This window comes from Leishmania major, chromosome 21 (assembly GCF_000002725.2).
Source record: "Leishmania major strain Friedlin complete genome, chromosome 21".
Classification (NCBI taxonomy): Eukaryota; Euglenozoa; class Kinetoplastea; order Trypanosomatida; family Trypanosomatidae; genus Leishmania; species Leishmania major.
The window spans coordinates 546,760-566,592 of NC_007262.2; the positions used below are offsets into that span (position 1 = coordinate 546,760).

General features: G+C 62.5%; 4 protein-coding genes across 4 annotated transcripts; all 4 read right to left on the reverse strand.

Moving 5' to 3' along the window:
• Window positions 1–549: 549 nt before the first annotated feature.
• Window positions 550–5,328, reverse strand: LMJF_21_1330 (conserved hypothetical protein; the record flags this gene model as incomplete). The annotated part of the gene is made up of 1 exon (XM_001683034.1): window positions 550–5,328. One exon carries the CDS (start codon window positions 5,326–5,328, stop codon window positions 550–552), a length of 4,779 nt encoding a protein of 1,592 aa, XP_001683086.1.
• Window positions 5,329–8,562: 3,234 nt separating this feature from the next.
• LMJF_21_1340 (putative ATP synthase) lies at window positions 8,563–10,014 on the reverse strand (the record flags this gene model as incomplete). The annotated part of the gene is made up of 1 exon (XM_001683035.1): window positions 8,563–10,014. The coding sequence occupies one exon, from the start codon at window positions 10,012–10,014 to the stop codon at window positions 8,563–8,565; it is 1,452 nt and encodes a 483-aa protein (XP_001683087.1).
• Window positions 10,015–11,607: 1,593 nt separating this feature from the next.
• Window positions 11,608–16,929, reverse strand: LMJF_21_1350 (conserved hypothetical protein; the record flags this gene model as incomplete). The annotated part of the gene is made up of 1 exon (XM_001683036.1): window positions 11,608–16,929. One exon carries the CDS (start codon window positions 16,927–16,929, stop codon window positions 11,608–11,610), a length of 5,322 nt encoding a protein of 1,773 aa, XP_001683088.1.
• A 653-nt stretch (window positions 16,930–17,582) lies between these two features.
• On the reverse strand, window positions 17,583–18,653 carry LMJF_21_1360 (conserved hypothetical protein; the record flags this gene model as incomplete). Its single annotated transcript, XM_001683037.1, has 1 exon — window positions 17,583–18,653. The coding sequence occupies one exon, from the start codon at window positions 18,651–18,653 to the stop codon at window positions 17,583–17,585; it is 1,071 nt and encodes a 356-aa protein (XP_001683089.1).
• Between the last annotated feature and the right edge of the window lie 1,180 nt (window positions 18,654–19,833).

The following is a 19,833-nucleotide window of genomic DNA, read 5'->3' on the forward strand; positions in this document are numbered from 1 at the left end:
ACCACTCCTGGTGGTGGTGGCAGGGCCCGGTGCCCGCAACGCAGCGAGGTCCGAGCGATTCAGCGCTACGGATGCTGTCGGTCAGGTCCTGCATGGAGCTGCGTCGACGCCACCTGCGCAGCGGGCGGATGGGTGGGTGGTGTGCGGGGCGGAGTGTGAGGCAGGGGCCGTGCTCTCAGGGGACTGCGTCGGCGCCTTGCTGGGCCGGCGTGTGTCGACGGCTGCCATGGCCCCCACGCGAGGTGGAGCCTGTGTGACAGGGCCGTGGGTGGCGGCGTGGGGCGCTTGGACCCCAGGTTGTGTGGCAGAGAAGCGGACGCACTTTTACAGAACAACCAAGACACACGCGAAAGGAAGTCGAAGATCTACAAGCACGCACAACACACACACACACACATACACACACATATATATATATATATGGAACGAGAGAGAGAGACACATTGATACGCGCCTCCGCGCGCGCACACACCTACATGTGCCATACCTCTCTGCTACCCTTCTATGGGCGAGATGAAGGGAGTGGCGGCCGCGGTGACCGGCGCGCGTCTATGGCTCCGAGTACGCATTATCGTCCGCCGCCACCGCTGTCGCGCTGTTGACGCTGGCGAAGCGAACGCTCTTGCGCGAGTCGCGCGCGCCGTCGACGCTACCAGAGGAACGGGGCCATGTGGAGGTCGACATGGGAGACGCGTCACCGACGGTCGGTCGAGCCCCGCTGGATGGCGTGTGCGGCTGATGGACAACGGAGGTGCGCGGGCTGCGCGCGTGACCGTCCACGTCGCCGCCATCGGCGTTTCTCGCTACCCCTGCTTCTCCCAGCTGGTGGCAACTGCGACGACGCTCACTACGTTTCCGCCACTGCTCCGATGCTGCCTCAGCGAGTTGTGTGCCGATCAGTCGCCGGAAGCTGCGCGGCATCAGCACGAGCGTGGAGGTAGTGTCGTTCACCTTGCACACGCCGACCAGCTGGTGCGCCTCCTCAAACATGTTGTTGCGGAGGGAGATTATGATGAACTGCGCACCGCGGGCCTGGCGCAGCACGTAGTTCGCCACAATGGAAACGTTGCGGAAGTCGAGCGCCGCGTCGATCTCGTCCATCACGTAGATCGGCGTGGGCTTGATGTGGTGCAGAGAGAAGATGAGGGCGAGGCTAGACAACGTTTTCTCGCCGCCGGACAGGTTCGAGATTTGCTTCCACGACTTCTTCGGTGGGCGCACTACAAAGTTGATGCCCTCAAACGGGTCATTTACATCGACCAGCTCCATGTCGGCGTCGCCGCCGTGCGTGAGAAGCTGATACACCTCCTTGAGTCGCTGTCGGATGTGCTCGAAGGTGTGCATGAAGGCCTGGCGGCGCGTGCCCTTGAGCGTCTGCAGCTCGCGCTCCGCCTCGTCGGAGAGAAGCTTTTTCGCCTCGTAGACGGCCTTCGCTTCACGATGCGCGACATCGCGCTCACGCCACAGGGCAACGGCGCGGAAGTCGATCTCGCTGTGCAGTCGCTTTGTCTCCTCGCTGAGGGCTTTGGCGAGGTGCACCGAGCGGTCATAGTCGCAGCCGTCTAGCTCCTCTGCAGTGAGCCGGAACGTCGTCTGACGCAGCTCCACATGCGCTCGCTTGGCCGGCGGCGATGCCACGAGCGCAGAGGAGCCGCGGGCGGACGACGCGTGCAACGCAGCTTCATCGCTACGGCGGCCAGGACGCGCACGAGCACGCTTCCGGCCGTGCACTGCTTCGCTCTCATCCTCATTGACGTGTTCGTCGTCTTCGTCACCGTCCTCCTCATCCACCTCGGCGGCCTGGTCCTCTTCATCCTCGGCGTCGCCCTGCCCGAGCGTTTCCTTGCCATAAAGCTCGACGTTCTCGCGGATCTTCTCCTCGCAGCCTTCGATTTTCTGCTGGAACTTCGACAGCTCCTGCAGCGCGTCCGCGATCTTAGCAGCCTCCGTCTGCCGATAGCGCTGCTCATCGTCCAGTTTCTTCTGGGCATTCAGAGCAGCGCCGTTGGCCACCGGCACGGCGGCGCGCGCGTCCTCAGCCGACGTCTGCGCCTTCGCCAGCTGTGCCTCGGCACCGTTCAGCTCCCTCACGAGCCCCTCCAGCACTTTCACGCACGTCCTCACCTGCTCCTCGGCGTTGTCCTGCGCTTCTTCCTCGAGCTTCTTGAGTTGCTGCTCGTAGTCGACTATGTCGGCGGCCTTGCGCTCCTGCGTAGCTCGGTGTTTCTGTGCTTGTCTGCGGCACGCCCGCAGGCTCGCCTCCTCGGCGTCGGCGCGCTCCTGCTGCGCCGTGAGAGACGCAGCCACTGCCTTAAAGCGCGCACCGCCTGCCTCATCCACCTGCGCCTCCAACGCCTCGACGTCCGCGTTGTGGGTAATGTAGGCCTTCTCCGCGTTCTGCAGCGCTGTCTCGCAGTCGCGCACAGCTTGCTCGTGCCGCTCTCGGTTTTCCTCCAGCTCCTGTGTGGACTGCGCAAGCTCGCTGCGCAGCGATGCAAGACGCGCAGCATCACCGTCGGCCTTCGCGACGAGAGTGTTCAGTTCATGCCGCAGCTTGCGCCGCTGCTCTGGGTATACGTGGGACTCCTGCTCGTGCAGCTGGTGCAGTCGCACGTTCAGCGCACGCTCCTCCTCGGCGGCCTGAACCAGGTCCTGCTGCAGGCGCTGCAGCTCCTCTTTGATGGACTGCTTGTCTTGTGGCGAGCGAGCGGCTTTCAGCTTTGCGCCGCGGGGTGCCGCCCCGCCGCCCGTGATAGTGCCGCTCGGCTCGACCAGCTCGCCTTTGACAGTGACGACGCGATGCCGCTGCTGGTTCGCTGCGCCCCCCGTGGACAAGGATGGTGTCCCTGTGGCCATCGCGTCGTGTCCGCTGCCGCCGAAGGCCGTTTCGCGCGCCTCTGTCAGTGTTTCCACGACAAGGGTGTCACGCACGGCCTGGTAGAAGACGCAGCGGAACTTTGGGTTGGTCGGCTGGATGAGGTCGAAGAGGCGGCGCGACTTCGGATTCGGGCACTGGAACGGCTTCGCCATTCGCGACCCCACCTCCCGCTCCACCTCGCTCACCACCATCATCGTGGCACGCCCGATATTATTCTGCTTGAGCAGCATCAGCGCCTCCGTCGCTGTCTGGCGGTCCTCGACAACGTGGAAGCCCCACGCGTTGCTGGAAACGCCGGCTGCGATGTCGTACTGGTCGTCGATACGGCCGAGCTGGCGCAGCGTGCCGTAGTAGCCCTTGAGGGAGCGCTGGGCCAGCAAGAACTCCATCGCGCGGTCGTCAGCCTCGCCGTCGCGGTAGGCGTTCTTCAGCTCTTGGATGGAGTTGTTGATGGCATACTTGCGGCGCGCGCTCTCGCCAATTTGATCCTGCACCCGCAGCACCTCCTCCTGCAGGTCCTTGCTGTCGGAATCGCGAAGCAGCCGCTCCAGCTCCGCCACGCGAGCCGTGCTGCGCGTCGTCAACGCCGCCAAGTCCTTCACCTGCTGCTGCTTCTTTGCGACGCTATCCGCCAGCCCGCCAAGCCGGCTTCGCACGGTGCGCAGCTGCTCCTTAGCCTCCGTTACGGCGCGCGCGTATGGGGCACGATGCTTTTTCTTCTCCTCCAACTGCTGGCGGAGGGGGCGCAGCCTTGGCAGCAGCTCCTCAGCGAGCGTGTCGTGTTCTAGCTGCAGTGTCGCTACGGCCTCGACTGCCTCGTTGTGGTTCTGCTGGTGAATCGCCGCCTCGCGCTCGGCGTCCTGTTGATGGAGAACCGCCCGCTGCAGCTCCTCCTTGGCCTTGCGCAGCTGATCTGCCACTTTCTTACGCGCCTTCTCCTCCTGATCGGCACCGGACTTTACCTGCTCCAGGTGAGCCTCGGCTGATTGCCGGCGAGCCCGAACCGCGTCGCGGCCCCGCTGCGCCTCGGCGACGTGCTTCTTCGCCGCGGCAAACGCCTCCTCGGCCTGTGCTTTTTCGTCTCGCCGCTGAACAACCTCTTTCTCCATCGACCTGATGCGCTCGTCAATCTCCGTCAACAGCCGCCGCGGCTCCTCCAGTCTCTCTTCAATGCCGCGCATGCGCAGCTGGCACATGACGATGAGCGTCTTCTGGAGTTGGTTGTCCTTCGTGACGAAGGACAGCGTTGAGTTCTTGGCCTCGTCCAGCGCTTCGCGCTCCGCCTTGAGCTTACGTTCCTTGTCCAGCGCCTCGAGCCGAGCCAGCTGCGCCGTCTCGGCGGTGGCCGTCATGTCCGAGATTCGGCCCACAAACTGGCTAGTGCCGATGAGGTCATCGAGGTACTCCAGTAGACCCTCCTCGCCTTCCTTCTCCGCCTTGGGCTTCATGAGCGCGATCTGCTCCACCTCGCCTTGCAGAATCAGGAAGCGATTGTGGTCCAGGTCGACGCCTTGGCTGATGAGGCACTCCATAACCTCTTTCTGCGTGCGGCGAACCCCGTCGATGTAGTACTGAGACGCGCCGGTGCGAAACACCTCCCGCTTGATGCTCAGCTCGCTGCCGGCGACCTCCTGCCGCTGCTCCGAGTCCTTCTCCTCCGCGGCGGTCTCTAGCAGGCGAATGAAGTTCACGGTCACAGATGCGTAGGACAGGCTCGGGTGAGCGGCGGAGTTGTGGATCACCTCCGCCAGCTTCTCCAGCCGGATCTTCTTCGCATTCCGGCCGAAGACAAAAAGCATGGAGTCAATCACGTTCGACTTGCCGGACCCGTTGGGGCCGATCACCGCCGTGAACGTCTTGTGGAACGGCCCGATGCGGTGGGTGCCGTAGTAGGACTTGAAGTTCTCCACGTCAATGTCGCGGATGACGAGGCGCGAATGGGGCGTGAGGTCGCCAGCGTCGCTGTCGCATCGCGCAGACGCCCGGGGCGACGGATGCGTGGTTGTCATGGCGGGGTGAATGAGCTCCAGCTCCGTCCCGCTCGTCCGAGTCGACGGGAAGCGCGGTGGTGTGTAGGTTGACAGTCGTGCGGCCGAGGAAGTGGAGGAGGTGCTGCCATCCCTTCCGCCGCCGTCTTCGGCACCGTGTCTTTCCTCCAACTGGGCTGCCTCGTCCTCGCGCGCTTCTTGCGAGCCTTCGGGAGACCCTGGCGCGGCTTCGCCGTTGACCTCGCCGGCGCCCTCAAGCCGGTCCTCTGCTCGTCTACACTCTTCGTCTCGATGTGACTGCTCTGCCACCATCGCCACATGCTTCTTCTCTGCGTGGGCGTCGTCCGCCGCCTCCGCCTCCTCGTCTCTGAGCTCCTTCTTCACACACACCGGCGCCCCGTCGACATGCTGCTTCGGCACCGCGCTGCCGGCTTTACGAGCGCTGCGCCTCCTCGGCGGCATTGTGCGTGTGTGTGTGTGTGTGTGTGTGTGTGTGCGTACGTCCGTATGTCTATAGAGAAAGCAATACCAATGCAGGTCTGACGCCTCTGAGACCGCCGTCCCCCCCTTTTCGTCCCGGGCCTCTCTCTCTTTCTCGGCAACAGAAGAGGAGCGTGCGAAGAGCGACGGGAGCAGAGTGATGACCGCCACCTTTCCTTCGCGCTCTCGCCGTCTGCTGGTGTGCGCGGGTGTTTGTGTGTCTAAATATATATATATATATATATGCTCCCACCTCTCCCACCTTCTCGCCACCCTGCACTGCCGTTTTCTAGACAAGACTTCTCAGCCCCGCCTTTCCGTCGAGGCCGCGCCGAGGCGGTCTCGTGGGGAGGGCCGTGGATGTGCGGCAACAGCGGCGGCGCTACGGTTTGACGCAGCGGTGGACCTTACCTACGCAGGCAGCGAGAGGGCGGTGGTGGTGGTGGATGGGTAGGAGAGTGCCAGCGTGTGCTGAGGATGTGGGAGGTGTAAAGAGAGAGCGCGGAACTCGGTGCAGCTCTCTACCCCTCTCTCCCTCCCTTCCTTTTCTTTCTGTGATCGAATTCGTGCACTCCCTGAGGTACGAAGCGATTGACCGGTGGCAGCGGTGGCGGGAAGAGTGTGTGGGTGAGGGGATGGTGTAAGGGTAAGTACGCGCGCACACATGCAGAAGCAACGATACAATCGAACAGGAAAACAAAGGAGAAAAACGGCAGAGATCGGGGAGTGCATCGATGTGTGTGCGGGAGAGAGTGACCTGACCGGAAAAGGAGGGAAGCGGCCATCATGAAGCATGCCCCCCCCTACATATCTATCTATATATAGATAGATATAATGGTGGGCACGCACGCACCTTGAGAGGCATGCGCGCCGTCGCGATATTCGTGCGAGGCGAGCCTTAACTGACACCCCTCTTCTTCCTTTTCGCGTTTCGCCAAGCGTGTAGAGACGCTCACACTGCCCACCCGCACGTCGCCACACGCTTCGCATTCGCTTGGAGACGCAACACGAGAAACATAGCAAGGGCGAAGGGAGTCCAACAACTGCAACGGGGGCACCCGGGGTCGACAGGCGCGGTTGGGGGGGGGGGAGACCGCAGCGGATCGGATCCACAGCCGCCTCTCCCCTCAACTCCCCGCAGCTAACCGGCATGTGCGTGCACATGCTTCCGTTTATTGTCGAAGAAATGAAAAGAGAGCAGAAATCCATGTTCTCGCACACACACGCACAGACGTGGTGATGAACGTTCTTTGGCCATGCTATCATCATCGGCACATCATCGAGAGCTGCTCTGCTTGTGCCATCTCCATCCCCCTTTCCCAGAACGAGAGCTGGACACGGAGCAGGGAAGAGAGACGAGCCGCATGCAGCAGCAGCAGCAGGAACTACTGCGGTGGCAAAGGCGCAACGAAACGGAAGTTGCATGCATGCCAGCACTCGTCCCCTCCACACACAGACGTACACACGCGTGCTCTACTACTGATTAGCATTAGCGGCTCTCGCAAGTTCGATTGAGGCGTGGCGGCACCGAGTCGTGTTCCAGTCCGCTGCTTCGCCCGCGGAGCTGGCTGAGATGTGGGGAAAGGGCGCCACCCACGGCCAAGGCAGAGAGGAGGAGGCAGGGGTTCCGCGAAGAGCCTCACCAACGGCGCCAGCGACCCCACGTCCTCCCTCCGCCACTGACTATCCGAGCGCCTCCGGCTTACGGCGCAAGCCGTTGCCCCCCTCCCAATTGCCCTCAAACTAAAATGTTTGCCCTCTACGTGAGACTGAGATATGCACGTCGCAAGAACTCAAGGACCGCCACCTCGTGCTTGTGATGACGGCATCTGGGCTTGCCCCCTGGATGAGCCTCGCTCTGTGTGCTCTTCTTGGAAGAGTGCACGGAGAGAGAGAGGAGACGGAGAACAGGGGGACAGTGATTGTTGTCGATGATCTGGAGAGCACACAAAGGGGCGGCCACGGGGTGGCAAGCGGATGCATGCCTATGAACCTCTTCCTGCTCGCAGAGGAGACAGCAGTTGTGGTCATTGCCGTGCATCGTCCTGCAATTCAGCCATGGCACCGAGGTCTCATGGGAGAATACAGAGACGACAAAGCGCTGCGGCCCCGATGACGTCGCATGGCCGATCCGATGATTCCCGTAGAGCGCGCGAGAGGGGTGAGGGAGCGGCGTTTGAGTTGATGAGGCATCGCGCACAGCCGACAGGGCCGAGTACAGAGGAGCGGGGATGGGCGGAAGGATAGTGATGATCGGCAAGTGCAACGTCGCGGTGAGCCCTGTCCACACGAGACACACACACGCACACGCCGAAAGAGACGATAACGCTAGCACCCCGCAGCTCCGTCGGCAAATTCGCCCCCGATGACGACCGTTGCGTTGTTAGCGTTATCCTTCTCTATATATATTTGGGAGGAAGGGTGGGCTTCGCTCAACAGACGACACGATCGCACAGCACACGCAGAGACAGAAATCGAGCGGCCAGCAGGAGGGCCCGCGAAACCGAGAGGGGAGAGGAAGGCTGGACGGCGAATAGCGGGGCTGGTGACACCTGTGGGAAGGAGTAGAAGGAGGTGAGCGGGGACGGGCGGTGGAGTATGCCTGCCGCCCCCACCCCACCACTCACACATCACCCTCACACACCGGACAGAGGACGTGCACCTCACCTTCCTCTCGTCTCCAGCTCCCAGCATGCACACACGCGCACCACCCAGCATACGCGCTGCTTGCCTTCTCTTCCCCCTAGTCCGCTTGCCAGAGAGTGCGATATCCTCCTCCTCTCTGTGCATGGCAGGTGTCCGCGTTGGTCGGTACCAAGTTCGATCAGCAACACACGCACACAGAATAACATGCAATCACACGAGATGTCCCATCGGCTTCAACACGCATACGCCACATTGAGGCAGACATAACTGGAAGGGGGGGGGAGCCGAAAAAAAAAAACGAAGAAAGGGGGTGGAGGGATGGGGGTTGAGGTGGTGAGGGCCATCCATCACCATCACCCCCCTCCGACCAGCGGGGCTGCTGCCGTCAGCACCAACACCACCACCATCGCCACCTGCGGTCATCGCGGCATCTGCCTCACCGCTATTAAAGTCCTTCAGTTGACGAGAGTTGACAATGGAAGCACCAGACAATGACCGCCACTAGAGAAGGTCATGAGTTACCCCCTGGCACGCGCACACACATGCATGGAGGTCGGGGAGTTACTCGCTTCACGCCGTCTGCATGTACTCCCAGCGCTGCACCATTATCTTCTGCGTGCATAGCAGCGCCTCCTTCGCCACTTCCGGGTTCGGGTGGGACATAAGCATCATAACGCACTCCTTCACCCCCGCCATCGGGGCTAGTGTGAGGAGGTTGCGACCGGTGGGGTGATAGCGGACGATCTCGCCCAGGTCGTGGCAGCCGACCGCCAGTGTCAGCTCGTCCTTCGACTCGCGCAGCACCTTGCCGAGCGCCACCAGCACCTCGTAGCCGTTGTCCTCGACATTCACCGCCTTCTCCTTCCAGAACTTGGTGCTCGTGTGCACGGGCGTCCACTCGAGCACGCCGCTCAGTACCTCGCCACGATACTGTGAGAAGCTCGTCAGCACCTGCATGGACTTCTCCAGGGCGGCGTTCAGCTGATCCACCATGACGTTGATGTCCTCGTCGCCAAACTTGCGGCGGGAGACCTGCGAGAGCGTCTTTATCATACCGACGCTGACCATCTCGGCCACCAGCGAGGGGCCCTTCTTGAAGGTGCTGATCTGCTGCCCTGGCGTCTCGCTCTGGTGCAGGCGACCCAGCTGGTAGATCCTGCTGTCCACCCACTCCTCTGACGACGGGTTCAACAGCTTGTTCATGTACTTCCGCTCCGCCTCCACCATGTTCAGCAGCGTCATGAGCGACACACGCACGCACTTCTCCTTCTGCACCCGCTGCAGAACGCGGTGCAGCTGCGGGATCATGCGCTCGCGCACGAGCAGCACGAGTCCTTCGTACTCGAAAGACAGCAGCCAGGAAAGCAGCAGCGTCTCGTAGATGACCTGAATGATGCCAGCAGAGTCGCTTGACACGATGTCCGTGAGCAGGTGCGGAATGCACGAGACAAGGTTCGCCTCAAAGAGCAGCGGGCGAAAGTCCTTGCGGCGCGCGAGCTGCACACAGGCCTGCACGGTAAACGCGATGTCGGTCACCTGCAGCGTTTCCGGGGCGAAGGTGTGGCGAGCCAGCGCAAAGAAGTCCTTGAAGGCGGTCTCATTGCCTTCGTACTCGCCGTAGCGGAGCGCCGTGGCGGCCAGGTATATGGCGGGGTTCGCGATGCCGAGACTCTCGCTGTGCGACGACGCGATTTGCAGCAGCAGCGAAGCCGGATGACCGCCGAACTCTTTCACGAGATCACCACGGCCGAGCTGCACACCGATCTCGCGGTCGGCGTACACGAGGTCCGCCAAGAACCGCAAGGAGTAGCCTAGGATGTTCTCGGCATGGGTGCCGGCACAGAGACGGAACAGCGCGACCGCCAGCGACTCCTCGCGGCCGTCGACGAGCGACGTCACGAGCTCCCCATTCAGCCGATTTGTGAAGAGCTGCTCGAGCAGGCGGATCGTGTTGTCGTCGAGCAGCTGCAGCTGACGGACAAGGCTGATGGTGTCAGCCGCAGCGGCAGACAGAGCGGGCATCTCTCTTCACGTATGGTTTCTCGATTCCTAGTTGATTTCCAAGGAGGTAGTGCTGATGTCTCCCTTTTTCTCCTCTTACAGCCGATGTCTGCACGCGTATGTGTGTGCGTGTGTGTGTGTGCGCGCGCTAGACCACTGTAAAGGCTTAGTTGCGGCAGCGTGCGTCGAATCTGGGAAGGTGCGCAACGTTCTACAGCTACGATAGCCGCAGAGAAAGAGCGAATAAGGTGGCGAGTGAAGGGAGTGGGGGAGGGGGAGAGCAGGAGGGAAAAACAAAAACACATTGCGCTGAGGTAGACACGCGGACGGCTCAGCTACTCGAGCGTGCGGCACATCACGGGCCTCTCCCCCCACTGCCGCACGGCACACGCTGTACCAAACGCCTTCACTGACTCAGCGCGCCTCGTCCACATCCGCGTCTCTGTGTGCGTGCCGGTGAGGGAGGAGAGAGGGAGTTGACTGGCGCCGTGTCTTCTCCGGTCCTGCTGACTCGCCTCGTGCCACCTTCTGCTACTTGCATGTTTCTTCGGCACCGTTCGTTGCTGCTGTTGTTTTCACCTTCCACCCCCGCACTTGACCTGTTTAACGTTTTCGTGATGAGCGAGTGGTGCGACCGTGGCGAGTGGCAGAAGTGAGTGAGGGAGAAACGGGGCACGCCACGTGTAGCCCCCCCCCCTCCTCCTCACATGCATGCACGCACGCACGCGCTCCAGCAAAGATAAAACAAAATGAAATCAATAAAAGAGCGAGAGAGACGTACAAGAGGGCTCGTGAGTGCGAGCGCGACACATGCGTACACAAAATACAGAAGAGGAGGAAGAGCAGGATGGAGGAGGGGGAGGAGGGGAATGAGGAGGGGGAGGGGTGCCGAAACCAGCGAGCAAGAGAACAACAGCAACTGAGTGCACGGTGCGGCACACCCAGCCTGAGAAGCCATTACGTGAGACACAAAGAACGTACAACGCCCACGCACCGCACACAATGCACTCGCGCATACTTGGCAAGAGTGGGAGAGGGGTGATGCAAACGACGTGACCTCACACACATAAGGAAGATGTACAAGAAAACGCCTTACAAAGAAGACGCTGGCACGGAGTGGGCGAGCCAACATGGACACCCACACACCCACACAGACACAGTGGTGCCAGCGAGAGGAGAGAGAGGAAGGGGGGGGGGGTGAAGAGTCTACAAAAACTGAAACCAACGAACAAGGGGTAAGAAGCGAGTGCGCATACGCCGTATCATCTAGAACAAAGGTGGGCAGGTGTGTGTGGGTGCGTGGGTGTGTGTCGGAGGACGAAGACATACCTACCTACGCAAGAGAGAAGGGGAGCACCACCGATATGAAAAAGAAAGAAAATAGAGATGATGACAAGTAGCTCTCCGGACAACGCGGAGGCGGGGTTCATGGGGAAAGGTGGTGGCGGTGGTGGATGGAGCATACGGGTAGACCATCCCCTGCAGTCCAGCACAACGAGAGCACGCCGCAACAACGACGAAAACCGAGGGCATTCCACTACCCTGCCGCGATTGTGCGCTTGTGGTCGTCCGCATAGCAGCGCGAGTGCCGTGACAGCCCTCGATGCACCGTCGTCAGTGCCATGACGACTTGCGCTGCGCCATAGCCCGAGTGTTCGCCTCGCGCATGCGCTGCATCTCCTCAAAGAGCACATCGGACGCGTTTGGGATGTCCCCCTGGCCGCCGTCGCGGTCGTCGTCACCGGCGTTGGGGTTGGAGCGAGTGGGGGTGCCGCGAGCACCGCGCCGGACGCGCTGCGGCGTGCGAGTGCCGCCGCCACCTCCGGCATTGACGGGGCGCGGTGGCAGAGACATGGGCCCCTTCGGCTTAGAAGCCTGCTGTGGCACACGCGACTGCTCGCTACACACAGTTTCCACGTCATCCAAGGTAAACGCGTCAGAGGCCCAGCGACGCGGCGGCCGAGAAGGCGAATGGGAGAGGCGCCTCTTCGGCGCCGTGCTCACCTCAACGACGGCGCCCACCGCCTCGCCGGCACCGCCGCTGCCACGCTCGCTGATGCGCTCTACTTTGCGAGAGCAGTAAGTTGCGGTGAACGTGTTGCGCGGCGGCTCGGCTCTCGGGGGCACGTGTGTCGGCCGCGACGTCGTCGTCATGGACTCGTGCATCTCGATGCACCGATCGGGGCACACGGTTGATATGGAGGCGCGTGTCTGTATCTCCAGCAGCTGCCACTCGTCGTCACTCGGCATTTCCCAGCGCCGGGCCATGTCGAGGCTAAGGTGCGCCGCACTGCTCTCCCGCTCCCCGTCACCGTTCGCGTTGCTGCTGCTCACCGAGTTGTGAGCCTCAGCTGCTGAGGCCGGCGCTGCAGTGCTTGCTGCTGTGTAGCCATCCGCTTCTGCCGCTGCCGGTCTGGCCGCAGCGGCCATCCCATTGCTAGAAGATCGCCCACCTGATCGCCGCACCTCCTCCCGAGCCGCAGCCTCCGCACCTTCAGAACAGGGCGGCGCCTGCGGGTAGAGCAGGTTACGCCGCAAGTTCTCTGCGGTGAGCGCCGCTGTCTTCGGGGCCGCCGCGCCTGTGGCAGCCGAGGAAGATGAGTCCTTGCCGCGCGCAGAACCACCGCCGACAGCCGCGCGAGAAGCTGCGCCGCACTTCTGCGGGGACACAGTGCGAACTGCACCAGAGCCGCTGCCACGAGCGCGCGGCGGCAGAAGTGCTCGTTGCGGCGACGTAGCCCCGAGGGAGTGAGGGTGCATCCGCGGCTTGCGCTGCCCGCTGGCTGCTGGCGCCGCGGCAGTGCCTTTCGGCGCCGACGCGAGGCGCTGAAACACATTCGTCCGCTTCTCTGGCGTGGCGGCGGCGGGCCCGGTTGCGGCAGCAGGGCCAGCTGGCGTGCTGGTCTCTGGTGCGGTCTCTGTTTGAAAGTCACCGCTTGCCAGCTCCGACTCAACACCGGTGCGCGGCACGTCATCGCCGTTCGGGACAGCCATGGAGTTGCTCATCATGCCTGGTACCGTGGGGTAGTCACAGAAGAGCTCGATCTTGACGCCACCACACCCGTGCGGCGCCAACTCGCTTAGCATCATGTGCCAGTCTTGCTGATCCAAGAGAGAGATGAAGTCGCCTTCGGTGTCCTCGTAGCGAATACGCAGTCGGCGCTCAGCCCCCGCGGCCCGCGGCGGCTGCTGCAGCTGTGTCTGGCAGAAGTCATGGATTTGCTTATAGACGTCGTGGAATGAGGCCTGCGCTGCGTCGGCGACGGGCAACACACGCGTCTGGGCGTCGAAGTGAATCTTCAGCCGCAGCGTGTCCAGGAGACGCAGCCGCGCGCGCGCTTCCTCAACGAGCGGCCCGCCAACGCCGGCCTCTTCGGCCTGCTGGATGCACCGGTGAAGTTCCTCTGCGCTAGGACCCTTAGGCATGTTCTGCGCAGGTGGCGTGCTGCCGTCGCTGGCGTGGGTCTCTCCCGTCCCACCGGCGGAACAAGTTAAGCTGCAGCCGTGCGCGTTAGCACCGTCCTTGCTGACTTGCAGTGTGTCGGCCGGCGACACGGCATCGCGAGTGGGACGGCGGGGTGTCACCTGCGGGGAGAGCGAAAGGGCGACCGCGGGCCTGGTCCCGTAATCCTCCACAGAAGGGCGGGCCAGCGCCAGCGCCAGCTCCAGATCCCGTCGTGCCTGGCGCTGGGTGTACAGCATCCCAAAGACTTCGCAGAGCTCTATGTACGTCATGCTAAGGTCTTTCGACCATGCGCCGCCTGGTGTGTGGGCCACGTACAGGGAACGGACGTCGAAGGAGGCCGGGAAGCCGTCGCCGATCCAAGGAACAGGAGCAGCAGCGGAGCTGCCGTTCGCGCGCGACGGCGTCATGCACTTGCCAGTCGAGACGTCACCGTTCGTTGAGCTCAGCAAGCTCGCATTGTCGGAAAGACGTCCGCTGTGTAGCCGCTGCATGTACGCGTCCAGCGCTGCGCGACCGGTAGCAAGGGCTGTCTGAGCTGACGTCACGTCGCACGCGCGCCCCCAGAGAAGGAGCAGCTCGTTGGCACGTGTGATGTGCTCCAGCGCAGTCACCAGCTCCGGCGCAGGGTGCTGCAGCGCGGCCTTGGTGGCGCGGTGGAGCACGTCTGCCTCTGCAAGACGTGCGAGGAGCTCTTCCGCACGGCACACCAGTTCGGCGTCCTCCTCGTCTCCACCGACACTCGCAGCCAACTTGTCAACACCACTGCCACGCCCCCCACGCGCCACAGTGAAGGCCTGTGCGGCCGTGAGTACTTTCGACAGGTGCGCGGCGTTCAGCGTGCCGTCGGTGGCCTCGGTGCCCTCCAGTACTTCGCGCAGTGCAGCCATGGCCGCTCGCTTCATCGAAAGGGCTCTGCCAAGCTCCTCGATCGGCTGTTCCACCTGCTCGCGAAGGAGGGTGGTGATGGTCTCGCCAGGGCGCAGGATCTCCTCCAAGCCGTCGATCCGTAGCGCCTCCTGCCGCGAACGGCGAATGGCGCCTTCAATGTCGCCGCTGCTCGCCGCTTGGAGTGCATCGAAGACGAACTTGCGCCACTGCCGCATCGCCGGGAACCACCGTCCTTCCAACCACAAGAAGAACGGGCTCCCTCGCAGCATCGCGACGGGAAAGATGAGGTGCTGCTGCAGCAACCGCGGAGCCGACGACGCTGCGGCGTCTTCAGACTTGCCACGAGTATCACTGTCGCTGGCGCCTGCAGCCGCCCGGGCCTGGGCCTCAACACCCCCTCTGAAGCTGCCCCACGCCTCCAGAACCTGACCCAAGTCGTGGCACAGGGCCAAGCCACGGAGCAGGACCACTTCGTGAGTCATGCGGACGATAAAGTGCACCAGCTGGTGCATGGCGCGAAAGATGTAGCGGCGCTCTGACAGCCTTCGGCGAACGAGTGTGTCCTCGTGCAGCGACAGCTGCCGCTCTACCCCGTCGACAAGTCGCAGCAGCCGCGCGCTGTACTCCACGGCGTCGCGCTCGAGAAGCGGCATATCCACATCCTCGCTAAGCTGAACATACTCGAGCTTCGTAAAGGCACTGAGGAGTCGGCTCGCGGCCTGATGTATGTCGGGCAGAAAAGCAACGGTGCCGCCGCTGTTGCGAACACACGCAGCGTGGTCTGGCAAGTCAACATCGCTTCCGTCCAGCGCCTCGGGGGAAGAGCTGGTCCCACCACAGCGCCGAGTGGGCACGACAGAGGCGCGGAACCCCTTCGTCGATTGCGGAGGCGCCGCGCACCGGCGTCTTTCGCCCAGCGCCGTCACCACCTCCGCCACATAGTCGAGCACCGACTCCATCTGGTATAGCTCGCACCGCAGCGCGGCGTCCATCTCTGGCGAGCGCTCCCGCGCCGCCGCTGTTGGGGTCGGCGCAGGAGACTCGTGTCTCTCCGCTGTTTCTGCTTTAGCGTTGGACAGAGACGGCGGCTGTTTGCGTGCCACGGTGGTCAGCGGTCGCGACTTGACACTGGCGATACGTTTTTGTGGAACTCTTGCAGCCATCGCGCCGCCACGTCCGCCGGCGCTCGTCGTGAGCGTCGATGACACTGACGCTTGCCGTGGTGCAGTGGCTGCACCCGATAAAGAGAGCGGACGCTGATGAACGTGGCCAGAGGCAGCGCAACGGAAGTCGGTGGCCGTGGCGGCGGCGGCAGAGGTGGCCGGATGGGACACGGAGCTCACAGCGCGCTGCTTCACTTCTGCAGAGGACGCGGGCTTCGGCACCGACTGCAGCGAGGTTGACGAAGCGGCTGTAGCACCAGCAGGAGACGGCGCCGCGTGAGAGCCAATGCTCATGTTCTCCTTTCCAGTCGCATGATGCTGTAGGAGTTCTCCATCACTGCCTTCGGAAAGGGCGACGCGCCGATGCTCTGGCAGCGCGGTCGGGTCAGCGTGCCGCTGTGACTCATGTGGTAGAGGGGGAGTGTGCCGCATCACCTTTGCGGCTGCGACATCCTGCTGCAACGCGCACACGTGATCGCCACCCTGGCGGCGCCGATGTTTGGGCACATACGACTGCGATGACATTGTAAGTGGACTCGCCTCTAACTCGCCGTCGTCGAAGTCCGCCGACGAAGGCAATGACGACTCCAGCCCAGCTGGCTCGTGTGAAGCGAAGGGCCGCAGGGACAGTTCGGTGCTGAGAGGCATCGCGGCAGCGTTGGCGTTGACCTGCCGCAGTGGTTCCTGGGGAGGCTGCAAGGGGCGCACCTGCTTCGCCTTGTGTTTCTCATAGCTTTCACGGCCATAGCTCTTGGCATAGCTGCCGCTGCTGCGGTTGTGCTTCTTGTTTGCACTGCGTGCAGGCGCCGGTGTCACCGTAGCGGCATCGGGTGCCTTATCTCCGCCGTGGCTCATGAGACGAACGTGTGCGACAGCGGGAGAGAAAGGGATGGTGGGGATGAGAGCTGCCTGTGTGTGTGGCTCCTTGTTGTGCAGCTTCGCTCTCGCTCTCCAGGTCCCCAGGCAAGAAAGGGATCGGCGTAGCGGAGATGCGCTCCGAGTCCGGAGAGGTGCACAGGCGAACAAGGAAAGGGAGGCAGCAGAAAGCTGGGGGTGGGATGGGGTGAAGGCGCAGCGTCGATGATGATACCGGGGGCAGCACTGGAGGCGGCACGCGGAGGGGTCGAGAGGGATGGCGGTGCAGAATCTAAAGCAAGAGGACACAAAGAACTGCGAGCGAGCAAGGGCGCCGTTGGCTTGCTCGACAGGAGAACGGACTGGCGTGGTGGAGAGTGCCGCAGGATGAGAAGATGCCAAAGGAAGGGAGAGAGAGATGAGGAGGGGTTGAGAAATACGTGGAAAGCAATATGAGCTAGCCGCAGAGCCGATGGAGAGGGGAGCGACAGTGTCTTCGGTACGTCTGCTGCCTGCTGCTCTGGCGTGTACGGCTCCCGTCCTTACCCTCCCCTCCCCCAACATGACATATCTATAGCGGTGGCGTCCGCCCCTTGCGCTCACCACCGCTTCGCGCAGCAACAGCAAGGGAGGGCATGGATAGGGCACCCAGACACAGACAGACAGGCAGAGAGAGAGAGAGAGCAGAGAGCGGCGCAACAGGAAGGGGCATCGGCGTGTGTCATCCTTTGCCCCCGCGCGGTTTTTGGCATGCGTTCCTTTACATACACATCAATAGATATGGATAGAGACAATGGCTACTCGAGACGGTGCACATGCTTGGGATCGGGCCCACGACGTGTCCCAAACCCCTCCGAGGTCATAAGGAGAGGAAAAAAGTTACAGGCGCACGAGTGGTACGGACGATGCCGTCGATAGGAAGCACACGTACGCCGACGTAGAGCCGGAGAGACCAGGATATGAGCACAGCCTGTGTACAACGGCGACGACCGGAGGTCATTGGGGAGGGGGAGGGAGCGGCGGCGGCTGGGCGCATGCCTGGTCCGCGGCAATGAATACAACCGAAGAAGAGAGCAGAGGCGATCGAAACAGGGAGAGGGCTCAGGCGATATTCTCTGAAGCATCGTCGCAAAGCGTTTCACACGTGCACGCAAGATGGACGTGCAGAAAGACACGGACACACCTGCACCCCTCCACTATGGGTCGCCGCAACGGCATCACAGGTCACCAGTTTCGTCGGCGGCGTTCTCACCCGCCGCCTGCGCCACACCTGCGACGTCCTCCGCTGTTAGCGCCATGCTTGGTATTTGCGTGATGAGGGCCTGCTTCTGCAGCTCGGTCAAGTTTAGCGTGAAGGGAACCATGATACGACCGAGCACCTCCGCCTCGATGCTGTGGTCAGCAGGGACGGAAAAGGAATCCTCTCTGCCACCTCGCGGCATCTGCTGGCGTCGCCGCCACATCTGCACCATCACCTCCCAAGGGCCCTCCACAATGCGGTGCAGCGGTTTCGTGATGACAGCGTGGAAGACGCCGCTGCTCTCCCCCTCATCGAGGTCCGTCAGCAGCACACGAGCACCCGCCGGCGCGTCAAAGACGCCGCCGCCCGCGCTGCACGGTGCAGGAAATGGTAAAGGGCAACCCCGCAGCACACGGCTACGCTGTGACGCAAACCCAACGTCGACGTCCTCGTCACAGTCGAGGTCTTTGTCGCCCTTCTGCGGGGTGATCCACGCGCAGTCTGCCTCCTCCAGCGCAGCGCAGCAGAGGCTGTACCCGTTTCCTCCATTGAACCCCTTGTAGTGGATGGAGGAATCGCCCTTGGCCTTCAGCGAGACGGCGTAGCGCCACACGTCCTCGTCCTCTGTCACGAACGGCGCCGCGGACGGGCACGTGTTACCACTACGGGTGGGCGACGTTGTTGTGGAAACCGTGCTCGCCTCATGCGTAAAGTAGTCCTCGTCGGTGCCCACTTGCCGTTGGAGGTGTGACACGGCGTCTGAGGCCCGCCGCATCGACACACGTACCGTCACATTGCAGGACATCTCGTCCGACACCGCTGTAGTGACAGCCGATGGTGACGCGCACTTCAGCTCCGCCTTTGCGTCTTCAACACTAAAATAAAAGTAGTCGCAGTTCTGAGCCGGGTGCGCCTTGGCCACGTTCGGGAACGTGGCCGAGGCAGAGAAGGGCCGCAGGCAGCGGAAGCTGGAAGGACTGGCAGCCGCCTGGGCTCCTGGCGGTGCGACCACCAAGATGAGCACTGCAGCGATGAGAGTGCAAAGCATGGCAGCTGTGGCCTGAGAGAAGATCGTAGTGCGGCCGAATGACCGACGCCGGAGCCGTGGCAAGGCCAAGGCCGGGGCAGCGGAGCGTGGCGACACCATGACTCGGGGAATGCAGGGAGGGGGGAGGCGGAGAATGCTGCTGCTTGTCGTAGTTGGTCGAACGGAAGAACGATCGAAGATGGAAAGTGAGCCGCCTCTTCAAAGACGACCGCCTCCTTTTCTGCCCTGCCTACTCCTATACACGCGGTGCTGGGCGTGTGCGCGTGTGTCGATGGTCGTCTCGTGCGCAACGGCTGCAGTCGAGAAGAGGGGGGGAGAGAGAGAGCAGAAGCTCATGCATGTGAAGAGAGAGAAGCGAGAGTGTGCACACGCGGTATGCGACCCAGACAGCGGAGCTACGTGCCGCATGCAAGAGAGGATGGTGCGAGGGCAACGACGTCACCGAGGGCGGAGGCTGCAGTGGCCCTGAGGTAAGGCTAAAGAAGAGCGTCGTGGACACACGCACCAAGCGACCAGCGCCTCGCCCGCCGTCCGCGCTCAGCAAGCACGAAGCCTGCTTGCGTGCAATGCCTGCATGTCTTCGCTTTCTTTTGTGTGTGTGTGTGTGTGTGTACGTGCCTGAGATGTGCTGCGCTGAGGTACCCAGAGGGTACTCTTCCCACGCACGAGTGAGTGAGTAAAGCAAAAAGGGGCGGGGCGGGGGGAGAGAGGCAGAGGGCGCTGGTGTGTGTGTGTGTGTGTGTGTGTGTAGGGGGGGGGGGGTATGACCTCCCCAATAATAACGAGAGGCAGAGAAGCTCGAGAGACATGATAAGAAAGCGACAATGAACGACGATAAAATAAAATAAAAAATGAATCACTGCAGCACACACACACACACACCAGTGCCCGCATCCACACCCTCCCCTTACATACTAAACACATGAGCACGCCCGCTTTTTCCAGCTTCGCAATCATGCGTCCACTTCTCTGCCACACAACCTGGGGTCCAAGCGCCCCACGCCGCCACCCACGGCCCTGTCATACAGGCCCCCACCTTGCGTGGGGGCCATGGCAGTCGTCGACACACGCCGGCCCAGCAAGGCGCCGACGCAGTCCCCTGAGAGCACGGCCCCTGCCTCACACTCCGCCCCGCACCACCCACCCATCCGCCCGCTGCGCAGGTGGCGTCGACGCAGCT